We start from the raw sequence: 14,730 nt of genomic DNA, 5'->3' as shown, positions 1-14,730 counted from the left end.
ACTGTCTCCTCAAATCTCATACATTAACCCATTAATCCACACTGTCTCCTCAAATCTCACCCCTGGGAAGAGCTAATGCCCAATACCTTTGGAGTCCCTTCATTGATCGTGCCCTTCCAGAAAACCATCTAGACCTACGCCCATCTCCAACTTCTCCAGAGACAACTTTCTCTCCTGCTGTCCACAGTTACTCTGGACGGCATTTATTCCTTCTTCCCTTTATCTCCAGCCTCTCCACCTTTATACTTGATTTTCTAATCATGCTCAAGTTTCCTCAATCCTAAAGATTACCCCAAAAGTTGACTTAGGATGTCATGTTTACAGCTCCCTTTACCCTCCAGGACAGTTTGTGCTCAAGCAGGCTATTTATAAGGGCAATCCTTGCTTTCTCATCTCTTGTCTCTGATTAATTTTCAGCCTCAATAGCCATTCTACAATTAGTGATGCTACCATCCCTGGGTATAAACCAATTGTAAATGCTATTTGGTAACCTCCAGTCTTTATGTACTATATCAATAACCTTACCCTTCAGCAGACCTTTGAAGTCCCCTTGGAGCTCCTAGATTGACCCTTGAATGATTCCTCTACCTATTTTCCTTTTACATCCTCCAACTTTCACCTCTTACTCCGGGTTTTTAACATTTTTTCTACTTTATATACTCACCCCCTCCTTTCGTTCCTTCCTTTTTTCCTTTCCTGTGTGTGGTGTACACATGTGCAGTGTATGTAAGCATGAACACCTGTACCTGTCTGTGGAGGTCGGAAGCTGGCATCAGGTGTCTTTCTCCATCACTCTGTGTCTTATTTCTGAGAAAGGGTCTCTCACTGATTGGCTAGGCTGGCTGTCCAGCAAGCGCCCGGGATCTTCTCATCTCTGCCTCCCAGAACTGGAATTACAGGCACACAGCCATGTCACCTTTTTACGTGGGTGCTGGGAATCTGTCTTAGCTTCTACTGCTTACATTATTGACTGAGCCATCTCTCCATCCCCATATGACTTTCTTGCTGTAGAAAACCAAAATTTAAGTGCTATTCAAATGATAGTAACTTCGTTAGTGACCATGGCTTTTAACATACTTTTTGAAGAACCAGCCACTTCTTTCTCTCCCCATTCTCTCTAGCATGTGAGCCAATGGAAATGGCTGACCCTGTATCCCACATCCACATGATCTAAAGTGAACATGTAACTTCCAAAATGAAAAATAACTGAAACCTGATCAAAAGGCTCACTAGTTAGAAAAAAATAAAACCAGAGAACAAGCTATGCCTCTATTTAAGTCATAAATATGTTAATATATTCCCAATCAAAATTAAGGACACATGGTCAGTTACAGAATTTCTGTTCCATTTTAGAATGTGAAAAACAGCTGCTAGATGTTATGTCAATGCTGAAACACTGGAACGTCCAACACATTTTAAAGAGTTTTGAGAACTAGTCCTGGTTTTACAAGATGTTTGGCCATTGAAATCACATACTAAAAGAGACAATGTCTTTGAACCCCAAAACTTAGTTACCAGTGTGAAGGTACTGGAAAATGCAGCAGGGCGGTGATTAGGTCATGAGGGGGTAATTTTCACAGATCACTGTCCTTATGAGAAATCCTAGAGAGGCCTCTTGCCCCTCTCACCAGTGAGATGCCAGCTCCCTGTGAACTAGAAAGGAGGCCCTCACCAGAAATGGAACTCACCAGCACCTAGATACTGGACTCCTCAGCCTCCAAAGTATGAGAAATGTATGGCTGTTGTTTAAGCTACCAAATCTATGGTACTACTGTAGCAGCCCAAATAGACTAAGGCACAGGAACTGCTACAGCAATCCTATCCTCCCAGGCAACATGATATTCCATAACTATTCCATGATTACACTGTGTTGATTTAAGATTAAAGACGTACATGACAAATTATGCAAGTACAGCAACAAAGTTTCTCTGACCAGATGTCAAAGTGCCATTAGCCACTTTGAAAGAACACATGCATTATTTGCAGTACTTGGTCACATAAAATCTTGCATTACACTAGTCCACTCTTACATGGTGCAACTAAAAGCAAGGCACATTACATTAGATGTTTAAGCCTGGCCTTACCATGTCTATCACATGAGTGCAGTGAGAGTCAGGATTGCTTACTGTGTAGAGTACACCAACATCAATAGAGCAGAAAGTGCTAGGTATGGTCCAACAAGCTGCCTTAACAAGACTTCAAATGTATGACTGAATGAGAAAAAAACCCCACAATTAATAAATGAGTTCTCATCCCTTTCATGAAAGGCAAAAAACAAACCCTTAATTATAATAGCAAAAATGTAATAGTAATTATTGTATAGGTAACACAGCATATTTATTGAATTAGACAGCCCCTGGAGGCAGAATTGTTTTAAGAATAAGAATTTTTCATCTTAATTGTGAATAGGTTCACACTTCCCTGTATATAGAGATAGCAAACTTAAGCATAACAAAAAACCCACTGTAATTAGCAGCACCATGAAAACTAAGACTACAGCTGGCAAAGCAAAATTCAGCCACAGCAAGAGGTTAGAAACTGACAGCCTACTTGGAAAAGCACTGACATAAAATTGCCATCACCTTCCAGTAATAAAAGTGCCTAGATACACCGGGAAATAACAACACTCACTACCTGTGATAAACACTTAACATCAGATGTAATCAACTAAACACAAAATATATTAAAATGTATGGTTTCTATTCAACAACATGTTTGATATCAATGCTACAGATTTTCTTAGTATCACTGCACTGATTTGTTTTTCACTGACTTCATTCAATAAATAATTACTGGGGGCTTCTATGGTAGGAATCATAATACCAAGGATTTAAGTAATACCTCATTTAACACACATATATGTATCGTAGCTACAATTCAACAGGAAGGGCCCATCTTCATTTTTCAGGACATGTAGAGATCTCCAGGAAGATAATGCCTTGGGAGCTCTATATGCTAAGTGAAGCTTATAGGTCACTTGTGAAACAATGTATATGGAACTGCTTCTAGCTGGAGTGCCCAAAAATAGTCTACCGAACAAAGCGAACAAAGGCGTGTACTTCCATCTGTCTCGAGCAAATGTTTTTAGACACAGGCCGATTATAAAGAGGTGTGTGCACATTTCTATAGACAGGGATGAAGTCTCGTATAGTTTCAAAATGGGAGATATAATTTCAAAGCGGAAGTGATTACCTCCAGCTTCAGTAACAAAGTTTTCTAGATTGTTTTAGTAGCCTTTTTTTTTTTTTTTTTTTTTTTTTTTTTGCTGCTGTTTGTTTTAAGCCACTCTATGACTGATGTAAAAGCTGGACAAAGTTTTTGCAACTGGTGAAATAGCTAGGCAGCACGATGCATGCCTATAATCCTAGCACTTGGTAAACAGAGGCAGAAGATTGGAAGTTTGAGCCTAGCAACAGCCACAAAGTAAGACCCTGCCGTAAATCAAGTGAAATGAAATGAAAAAGAATGGGAGAATACAGAAAGATACAGATGGGAAGAAAGGCCTTTAAAAAAAGATTATTATTAAGTAAAAGAGGTGGCTCTAAGCAAAGGGGAATTTTATGCAACTGCGGGTCAAGGATCCATCTCAACAGCAATGGCCTGCATAAGATTTTAAATGTCATGAAGAGTACAGACTTTATGAAAGGTTACAAGTCTGCTTCTGCTTTTGGGAAATTAATCTAGTTGGGTGTCAGGAAGGAAGGACTGTGTGGCATTGGGGAAAATACTATTAAGGTTGATAAGAGTGGGAACAGTCCTTATCAAAAGGGAAAGATCTACTGAGTACTAAACATTAGCCAAGGGACTTTATATATGTGGTAGATTCTCAAATCCACATAAAATTCCTACAATGCGAGCATTACTGACACTTTTGCAAATGAGAAAAGCAAGTTTGATGAGTTCAGGTAAATTACACGACATCACACAGACATGCCTGTGGGATCAAACAGTCACATGGATGCTGTGATATCACAGTTCCTTGTAAGGAACAGCCCAACAGAACACAAGGGACCAAGTGTTCATTTAACTTTCCGATGTCAAGAGTAACATTCATGTGAATGTCTAACTTTTACAAACTTTCTTCACAGTTACTAACCTTGCATGCTCCAATTAGTGGCATGTGATGGCTAGAGAATTGCTAGACATTGGAAGTCAAAGTTGTCTGCGTAGGTTTTTTTCTTTTCAACCAAAAATTAGTTATGCGGCAGAGTGCAGCCGCACAATAGTCTAGTCCTTACTATTTCCTTGAAACTCTATCTCTTTACTGTATATTTGTCCCTAACCAAAGGGATCTTTTTCTCTTGTCGTATTTTTTTAAACTACCTGTTAAAACCAAATCAAGGATTTAAACAAACTTATCCACTTCCTCCACTACTGTATTTTCATGTGTCCCAAAAAGACTCCTGAGTGAGGATAAATGAATATGAATAGAATGTCCACAGACTCCACTGGTGGAGAATATAAGAAAAAGTTAACAAGGAGGCTTTTGCTTAGGGTATAGTCAATGCTGTTCAACAGTGCTAGTTTTAAAGCCTCATCTCATCCTGACGAGTGTACTGGCTGGTAATCATTCAAATCCATACTCTATAATTAGTGAATTGTAGACCTCTTTAAGAGTTCCATTAACAGGTTAGAATCCTTTAAAAAGGAATTCCTTATCCTCTGCAGATAGTGCTCTACCAACAGCACTAACTACTTCCACCTCTCATGTCTTGCCACCATGTGCTTCTACTCCTTGAAGAAAGTATTCTAGCCATAAATCACAACTACAAGCCAGACAGAGATCCCCAATCCGTCTCTGATTTAGCCCTCTCCACCTCCATTCTGCTGGCAGGGCTGTCCAGGTTGATCTTTCAGCTACAGGCAATACATAAATATAACTTCCTACATGCACCTTGGGACTCATGTTTTAAGAGCTTTGTTTTATCAAAGGTAATCTTAGTAGCAGTGGCCAATGGAAACAAAGATAAATCTACAAGACAGCTTTGCTCTGTTGATATAATTCATGCAGCCAAACAAGACCACAAGAACAACAATAACAAAAGTTGATTCAGAATGTCTACCCAGTATGTCAACATGACAAGAAAAGTAGTTTTCATGGAATACTTACAAGTTTTCAAAGAGGTTATCAGCAAATTAACATGCACGATTTCTTTTAGATATTCCTGTCATCTCAGAGTTCATGTATAGGGTCTGGAATCAGAATAAATGGGCTCACATGTTGGCTCTTACACTTGCACATTACATGACCTCAAGTGACTTATTAAACTCTCCCAGAATTCTTATCTGTGGACCCAGCTGAGTTGGGAGGTTGATGAGCTAATATGTATTTGATACCTTTAAAAACTATCCTGGGAACAAGGCAGGCATTCAATGAATGTTTGCTAGCACTACATTCTCCCCATTATCATTACCCTTAGCAATAAGAATAGGGCCCCCAAATGAATTAAGTATTAAACTGATTTAATAGAAATAGGAAAATACTCACTAAATTAAAACTTGAAAGAACACTGATATTTTCTTAGATTGCTATTATCATTGAATTGGGTTTTTTTTTTTTTTTTTTAAAGAGTAGGAGAAGGCATAATGGAAATATTATCAGGGAGTTGAAATTTTGGACAGCTAGATAATGAAATTCTATATTTTTGTATTCAAGATTAGATGAGAATATGTGAAATATTTTGGACAATACAGAGTGTTATATTAGAATATGATATTATTATTAAAGAGAATAGATTCTATTTGAAAATGTATACAAGGTAAGAGTTGTTAAAAACAATCTACAGTTAACATCCCAATAACTGAGATCAGGGAGGGTTGTATTTGACCATACAGGGCTGCACTCCCACTGAAGCTGTCTCACCAATGAGTCAACTTGAACAGGAGACAGGGGAGAAGGAGTGGACATCCTGAATGCTGGTTGCTGCCCTGGCATAGGGATAGAAGCAGAACTATCAAGAACTCTCATGGTTGGATATCCCATTGACTTGACTCCAACTCCAGAGGCAAGGAAGCAGTCAAACGACAGTTTGCTAGCCAATCAGAAGTAAACTCAACTGGTAATGGAGGGGCAGCATTCAAGAGAAAAACAAACAAACAAAAATGGCTGTGTCAAGAGAAAAGAGAGCTATAGATGAATTTCAGTGAATGATTAGAGGACCAAGAAAACTCACATGAGGGGCAGTACAATGACCGAGATATGATCTTGCTCTGCTCAGTCAACTCCAAATGGCAATAAACTCGGGTCTTAGTAAGAAATAATATAGAGAAATCTGCAAATGCCCAGGCCAGGAGTCAGTGTGTCATCTCTGTCTATAAATCATCTCTGTACCTACCATGTTATACCAGGGCATAGCTTCAATCCCCAAAGAGTAAATCTTTCCTGAGAAAAATCTAGAAGGAAGACTTGGGCTTGGACTATGGTGTTCAGAAGAAAAAGCTCCCCAACACTAGGGTGCACTACCGTCAAGAACACAACCAGGAAAAGTATTCTTTGTGAGAAGGCTGGGGGTCACACCAGGCAGAGACCCAAGATGAAACTGTGTCATTGCCTTTTGCCTAAGGACAAGCATTTCATGGAGAGTAAGCCCTGAGAAAGCAAGATAGGTAAGAAAGAACAAAAAGATGGAAAGACCCAGGGAAGGAAAACAGTACTTGATGACTACCCTATACTCATAGGGCGTTGGTAAACAGAACAAATACTATATTCTCCTTATAAAGTACTAATGTTCAATTTCAGGTCAGCTTCCTAAATAATAATCTATCCATCAAATATGGTCCTGATCAACAAACTCTTTTTTATATTAAAGGAAGCTTCAGCCTGAACTGGTCATCTCCAGTAACCTGGCAAGACTTCCAAGAGAGGGATTGGAACCCTAACCCAGACTCAAACCCTCTGACCTACAATTTACCCTGCCTACAAGATACACTGGGACAAAGGGGGTGCAGAAATTATGGGAGTGGCCAACCAATGACTGGTCCAGCTTGAGACTCATAATATGAGAAGGAGCTCATACCTGACACTGCCTGGAGGTCCAAGACCCAGAGGCCAAATGACCCAGAGACCTAGGATTGAACCAAACAGGACTGGCAAAAAAGAAAAAAAAAAAGTCAGTGAAATGATTCCTTGTGATATTCTGCTCTATTCATAGATGGATGCCTAGCCTAATTGTCATCAGAGAGGGTTCACCCAGTAACTGATGGAAACAGATGCAGAAACCCAGAGCCTAACATTAGACAGAGCTCAGGGAATCCTGTGGAAGAGGGGGAGGAAGGATTATGAGAACCAGCCAGGCCAAAGACAACACAAGAAAACCTATAGAATCAACTAACCTGGCATGGGGGCTTATAGACAGAGAACTTGCATGGCACTGACCTAGGCCCTCTGCACGTATGTTACAGTTGTGTAGCTTGTTCTTCCTGTGGGACTCCTAACAGCCAGGGAGCAGGGGCTGTCCCTAACCCTGTTACCTTCTTTTGGGACCTTTTCCTCCTACTGGGTTACCTTATCTAGCCTAAATAGGAGAGGAAGTACCTACTCTTACTGCAACTTGATACACCATGGCTGGCTAACATACATAGGAGACCCGGACTTTTCTGAAGAGAAAGGAGGAGTGAATGAGGAGAGGTTGGGGGAGGGACTGGGAGAAGAGGAGGAAGGGAGGGGAAAATGTTGGGGCTGGTGCTGTGGGATGGTCTGTATGTCAAATTACTCCGATTGGTTAATAAATAAAACACTGATTGGCCAGTGGCTAGGCAGGAAGTATAGGTGGGACTAACAGAGAGGAGAAAAGAAAGAACAGGAAGGCGGAAGGAGTCACTGCCAGCTGCCACCATGACAAGCAGCATGTGAAGACGCCAGTAAGCCACGAGCCACGTGGCAAGATATAGATTTATGGAAATGGATTAATTTAAGATATAAGAACAGTTAGCAAGAAGCCTGCCACGGCCATACAGTTTGTAAGCAATGTAAGTCTCTGTGTTTACTTGGTTGGGTCTGAGCGGCTGTGGGACTGGCGGGTAATAGAGATTTGTCCTGACTGGACAAGGCAGGAAAACTCTAGCTACAGGCTGGAGAAAAATTAATGAATTAATTATTAATAAAAATGAAAAAAAAAAAAGGCCGGGTGGTGGTGGTGGTGGTGGTGGTGGTGGTGGTGGTGGTGCACGCCTTTAATCCTAGCACTCAGGAGGCAGAGCCAGGCGGATCTCTGTGAGTTCGAGGTCAGCCTGGTCTCCAAAGCGAGATCCAGGAAAGGCGCAAAGCTACACAGAGAAACCCTGTCTCAAAAAACAAAAAAAAAAAAAAAAAAAAAAAAAAAAAAAAAAAAAAAAAAAAAAAAAAAAAAAAAAGAAAAGAAAGAAATTCAATATTGCACCTCAGAGGCCCTGGGTTGTGTGGGATTGGGGAGGAGGACTCAGACAAGAAGGGCTATGGGTATTCCTCTACTCCCTAAACTATTTCACTGATAAGAGGTAATTCCTGATCAAGTAAAAAACCAGAGGCAATTCAGGGTTGCATCCCAGCACTGTTCTTTACTAGTTCTGTGTCTTGGGAAAGTCAACTATTCTCCCTGAGTTTAGTGTCTTCTTTCATAATATGCATAAAACAAGAGTTACAAAAACTATTGGAAAGAGTAAGATAAGGTTTGCATGGCATAGATCATGATGCTTTAGCACACAGCGTGTGCTGACCAAATATATTTTCTTTTCTAAAAGATGTAAATATATGTATGTGCAGGCATATATACATTAATATATCTATATATACATATGTACATATCTATACAAATATGTCTATCTATGTTTCTATGTATGTATGTATGTGTGTGTGTATGTATGTATGTATGTATGTATCTATCTATCTATCTATCTATCTACACAAACACAAACATACACACACATACCAGCTCCTTTGTATAGACAGTTCTGCACATGCAGGTATGAAAATAATAAACTCAGAAGAAATCTGCAGGGCAGCCGTATTCTCTCTTCAGCACTCCTTGCTTGTGGCATCCCTAAGGATTATCTACAGTTCTTCTGTGTTTCCAGCAGAAACCTTCAGTGGTTTTTATTGGCTGTCCAGAGTTATTTTCAAAGACCTGAGATATTTATATTTATAGCAACTCAGTCCACATAGACCACTAACCTAAAGGGCATTTTCAACAAATGTATTTACTTCTTGAGATGAAAAGAAGCCGTAGGGTGGATCCACAGAGCGCCCTCTTGCCCTGCTTAAGAAAGCAGAACTGATCAAACAGTCTGATCAAACTGACACATTTTGACCATCAGCAGGAAAAAGAATAGGACAGTGTTGGCCAAACCTAGGATGAGGAGGGGTTAAAAAAAAAAAGAAAGAAAGAAAAAGGACTTTTTATATGTGAAGTGAATGATTACAAATAGTCTTGCAAAAATCTTCTAACCAAGATTATTTCATTGTTTCCAAAATACAATCCTGAATGGGTGCTTAAAGAAGGACAGATTTTGTGTTTGGTCAGTAATGACAGGCTTAACTGTACCTAATACCATCAGCCTTTAAACATCACGTCAGATTTTCATTTCTCTGACTTCGTGATTACTCTCATCTCGTCAGATTTCAACAGTTTCCTGTCAAGCAACACCTGACAAAATAAACCATTTTCACATAAATTGTAGACATCCACGATGAATATGGTATGATGTGCTCTAATTCAGATTTTCTTCCCCTGCTCCCCTCCGGAAAATACCGAGACTAAACCCAGAACCTCTCCCATACTAGACAAGCACTAGCCACACCTCTAGCCCCTTTCTTGCTACTTTATGTTTGAGTGTACGTGTCGCTTTGAGGAGTAAATATGCCACACTTCTCACAAATAACACATTTCTTATCCAAGATATTGCTTAAAAAAATTCCCAAAACATTGAAAGAACTTAGGATTCACAGTACGTTCAGCACAGCTTCTAACAAAGCACCCTAATAGCTCATTTGTGTCAGCTCCCACCTCAGGGGGCAAGTGCACAGCCTAAACCAACAACCAAGTAACTTAACCATTCTTGGTTTGATTAAAAAAAAAAAAAAAAAAAAAAAAAAAAACCTCCTATGTGATAAATATGCAATTCCTTCTATTATAATATGCTCTTACAAAAATTTTTTTTTTTGTTTTCTACAAAGGTTATGAGATGTCATAAAAATGTCCAGTGCATCTGGTTTGAGAATCCAAGTCTTCCTTCACATATTTGTGCATCTGCTCACAAAATCCCTTGGACTTCAAAGGAAGCTTTTCAATAGAAAAAGAAGACACACACAGGAAAAAGTGGCCATAAATTTTTAGGAGTCGTTTTCCAAGGCCACTTTAATAATGGCAATATAGGACAGGTATCTCTTTCAGAAACCTAAAATGCCAAAACAGCACCAGTGACTACAGTTTTGTATGGAGATTTATGCTTTCAAATTTTTCTGGTTATAAAAGTGATATATCTGCAATTTGAAACACATGAGGCAAATGCTTAAAGCACACTTAAATTACTTTTAATCCACTATTTAGGGTGAACAAAACACAACAAAAATGTTAAAGAAGGTTGTTTCCTTCCAGTCTTTTTTCCTAAGTGCAAACACTTATGTACAAACACTATTGCAATCATATTGTAAGTACAATGTTTAATCCCTTTCATCAGTCTTTCAGGAGGACTTCATTAGTGTTTTTACACCTCGGTCATCATGTGCACTGCCCCTTAGCTGTATCCCCAGCCATCATCTTACTTTTTATTTTGAGATTAAAAAAAAAAAATCTCACTTAATTACCAGACTGACTTTGAACTTACTTTGTAGCCCTGTCTGGTCTTGAACTTGTGATCCTCTTGCCTCCACTTTACCCTCCAGAATAGTGGGGGTTACAGGCCTCTGCCATCAGGCAGGGCTTGCCCTCGTCTTTCATGCCATCATTTTTAAGTGATAGGTATTATGACACTGCAGAAACAGTACTTTAACATTTAATTCTTTTTATTTAAAGCTAAAGTAAGGGTTTTAAAATAGCAATCTGTCCTAGAAATTCTTGGTTGCATACACATTAATATGCCTATCAAATTTCTATTCTAAAGAATCAAATTCCCAAACCTCAAGGAAAACAGCATTTGATGGTTAAAGCTGGAATCAATTCTTACCTAACACTGTTTCTTAAAACTTGAAGTAACATTTGAATAGCTGTTTGCTGAGTCTCCAGTATATTATGTTTTTTATTCTTACAGAATCTTGTGAGGTTTATATTAATGAAGAAAAGAGAAGTTCAGAGAACAAGTAACTTATGGGATGATTAGAAACACAATCTTACATGTTGGTTTTCATCTACACTCACTGGCTATACTTTATCTTTATAGTCATGAACCCACAGGATTTCCAGCCTTGGAAACATTAACATGCCAATCAGTTCAACTCTTCCTCTATCCCATCTGCTAAAGAAAATAAGCCCAGAGGATTGAGACTCGATCTATAACACAGCTAGCAAATGTCAGAAAAAGCCAGGGACTTTTGGGATGTTTTCCTAACTTCCAGGCTGGCTTGCTTTTCAGTACATCAGTTATGATATGACATCCTCATGTCACATCTGTGCATTAACGGCGATGAAGGAGCTTCATCACAGAAGCTCAGACTTCCTTCCCTCTCTCAGACCTTACTTCCTTGATAATCTAAATCAAAAAGCCATATTCTGGGATGTATGGTGCCTATCTGAACGAGTGGAAGCAGACCTCCAGCCACTGTTTGGTTTTGAGGGTAAAATGCAAATATGGTGGGTCTCAACCCAAAGTATCAAGATCAGCAGCAGTCGTGGTAACCTCAGTGCTGTCAGGCAAGCAACAGCAAAGCACCTCTGGGTTGTTGTCGGTTACAGGGCCTGGTGAATACAGGCCTAAGGATCAAGGTGTTCCACGCTGCTAGCTGCAGAACCAACCTAAAGACCAATCCTAAGGCACCTTTTCCGCTTTCTCCGCTGCACCCGGGGTAGCTGTTTGGAAAGGAAATATTAAAACAAAACACGACAGAACAGTGCATAGAAAGGCCTCAGAGCAACTAGGTTTCTGACAACAGTCGCGCTCTTTCAAGAGATGGCTTCCTGCGTTGCCTGGCAACGGTGGCCACGTGGCCGGGGGCGCGAGCCTTCCAGCCGCATCGCCTTATTCTGTCACGTGGGTTTGCGACGTCGCCACGCTCCGGGTCGGGGACACTCATAGGCTAGGAGGACCTCGGAGAGAAAGGGCAGGGGACTCTTTACAGGAAGCAAGGAGGGAGAAATCAGTGCCGGAGGTTACCTGGGAAGCAGGGGTAGCTGCGGGTCCCTTGTGAAGTGCCCGGATGAAGCTCCAACACTCACGCGCCTTCCGTACGGAGCACAGCGCCATCTTGAGAAGGGCGGAGCCGCCTGGCCCGGAGTGACGTTTGCGGGCAAGCCCGAGTTGTGCTTACTGCGCATGCGCTCGTCCTCTAGGTGGCTCTTGGTCGAGCTAGGGAAGTTTCCTGGGTTTACAGGGCAGGTGCGTCCGGGAGTGAGGTGGGACTAGGCTTTAGTGTTTTCCCTGCAGCCTTCCTCTTTGTGCCGGCTTCCCTGAGGGAGACTCTCTCCCCTCGGGAATAAGTTGTACTTTAAACATGGAAGTGAAAGAGATCACCCACCCTAAACCAGGGCCGTCAAACAGACCCAAGGCTCCTGGGAACCTGCGGCCCATGGATTACCATGGACACCAAAGGTGGCAAAAATAGGCATTCTCCCACCCTGCAGTTTTGAAAATAAGTCACTGACTCTAGCGAAGCTATCCCCCCCCCGCCCCCCCCCCGCCTCTGCCCCATCCATTTCTACTACAAAAATTTGTCAGACCCTACATGGCTTGCTCTTCTGTACTCATGGATACTGAACCAAAGGGCACTACCCTCCAAGACCAAAAAAAAAAATCTGCTCTCATGGTTTTTTTGTTTGTTTGTTTGTGTTTGTTTTTGTTTTTTTTCATTTTGATGAGATTCTATTAGTTGCTTACACTAATTTATTTTTTAATTTTTTTATTTTATAATTTTACAAATCAGCCACAGATTCCCCTGTCCTCCCTCCTCTGATCCCCCAGCTCACCCCCCATTCCCATCTCCTCCAGGGCAAAGACTCCCCTGGGGATTTAGTTCATTCTGGTAGATTCAGTCCAGGCAGGTCCAGTCCCCTCCTCCCAGGCTGAGCAAAGTGTCCCTGCATAAGCCCCAGGTTCCAAACAGCCAGCTCATGCACTGAGGACAGGTCCAGGTCCCACTGCCTGGATGCCTCCCAAACAGTTGAAGCTAATCAACTGTCTCACTTATCCAGAGGGCCTGATCCAGTTGGGGGCCCCTCAGCTATTGGTTCATAGTTCATGTGTTTCCATTAGTTTGGCTGTTTGTCCCTGTGCTTTTTCCAATCTTGGTCTCAACAATTCTCACTCATACAATCCCTCCTCTCTCACACTGAATGGACTCCTGGAGCTCCACCTGGGGCCTGACCATGGTGGCTCTTTGCATCTGCTTCCCTCAGTCATCGGATGAGATTTCTAGCACAACAGTTAGGGGTGTTTGGCCATCCTATCACCAGAGTAGGTCAGTTCGGGCTTTCTCTCGACCATTGCCAGTAGTCTATTGTGGAGGTTGCTCTCACGGTTTTGAGGTCAAACTAAATCTATTTCATTTTCCCTCCACTGACTTATTTTTTACAGGAAAAAAAAAAGTCAAGTGGGTCGTTTTTCTGACCTAGCTACCAGACACAGCTTTCTATTCGTGTCTCTTAAGAACAAAGCCTGCTTCTCCTAGGGGACCATAAGTGGCTTTTTGAGACCTATGTGGTGGTCATAGGGGCTCCAACTTTACTTTAGTGCCCTGAGTGAAATACCTGGTGCTACCTGGTGATTTAGTAACAGCTTAGTAAACCAATGATGCTCGGTGGAAGAAAGTGATTTGTATTAAGATAGTTGACTTCTATCAGTGGACCTGAAAACTCAGATTAAGAATCAGTAAAAATGTAACTGGGGCAGATTTGGCACAATCCTATTGTATTTCTTATATTAGTCGTATGAAACATATACTGGAAATTACCAAGGGGTCATGGGAGGTTAGGTTGTATATGAGGTGCCTGTACTCCTAAGAAGTTCAAATCTAAGGATAAGATGAAACTCAAATCATATAATAAAATCTCCTAAGTGTGCAATTGACCTTGAAGTTCAAGCACCATCGTTGTAACTGGAAGTGAGCAGGGAAGGAATTACAGGTATGAGGTCTTAGTTCGTCCCTTAACAGAACATATCAATGTGATTTTGGTTTTGACAGTTAAATTCAAGGTGCATGTACTGTGTACCTGAATGTGGACCTTAGGAGAGACTTGAGCTACAAAACATGGTATTAGGAGCCAAAACAAACAAACAAACAAACAAATCCAAGACAACCAGGGAAGGAGGGAATGATATTATTTCAAAAAATAAAAAAGAGAGAGGGAATAATGTAATAATTAATCTTGCTTGCCTTGGATTTTCCATGTAATAACCTAAGCTAATGAATAGCTGTAATGTTAAGATAAATACTCTTCCATGCCTCTGACCCAGAGCATGTGGCTGTTTTTGTGTTATATGGTAGTCATTTGTTGAAAGCAACAAATAGGTTGAATGCAACCCTACAAACAAATCCACCACAAATGCTGGAAGTAGCAGTTAGATACTGCTTGATAGCTTTTGTTTATTATCAGGGTCAGTTCAAGT

General features: G+C 40.8%; 1 protein-coding gene across 3 annotated transcripts in view; it reads right to left on the bottom strand.

Annotated features, from left to right (window-relative positions):
• Positions 1-12,423, bottom strand: part of Wars2 (tryptophanyl tRNA synthetase 2, mitochondrial) — an 82,010-nt gene extending 69,587 nt beyond the window's left edge. For 2 of the 3 annotated variants that reach the window (XM_028877280.2, XM_028877278.2), the window contains exon 1: positions 12,283-12,423. In XM_028877280.2, coding sequence (XP_028733113.2) covers positions 12,283-12,372 — 90 coding nt within the window. In that variant the 5' untranslated portion in view covers positions 12,373-12,423. The remainder of the gene's footprint in view (positions 1-12,282) is intronic. The other variant, XM_037206929.1, reaches the window with a different exon arrangement.
• Between the last annotated feature and the right edge of the window lie 2,307 nt (positions 12,424-14,730).

This window comes from Peromyscus leucopus, chromosome 6 (assembly GCF_004664715.2).
Source record: "Peromyscus leucopus breed LL Stock chromosome 6, UCI_PerLeu_2.1, whole genome shotgun sequence".
Taxonomy (NCBI): Eukaryota; Metazoa; Chordata; class Mammalia; order Rodentia; family Cricetidae; genus Peromyscus; species Peromyscus leucopus.
This window is presented reverse-complemented; position numbering and strand designations above follow the sequence as displayed.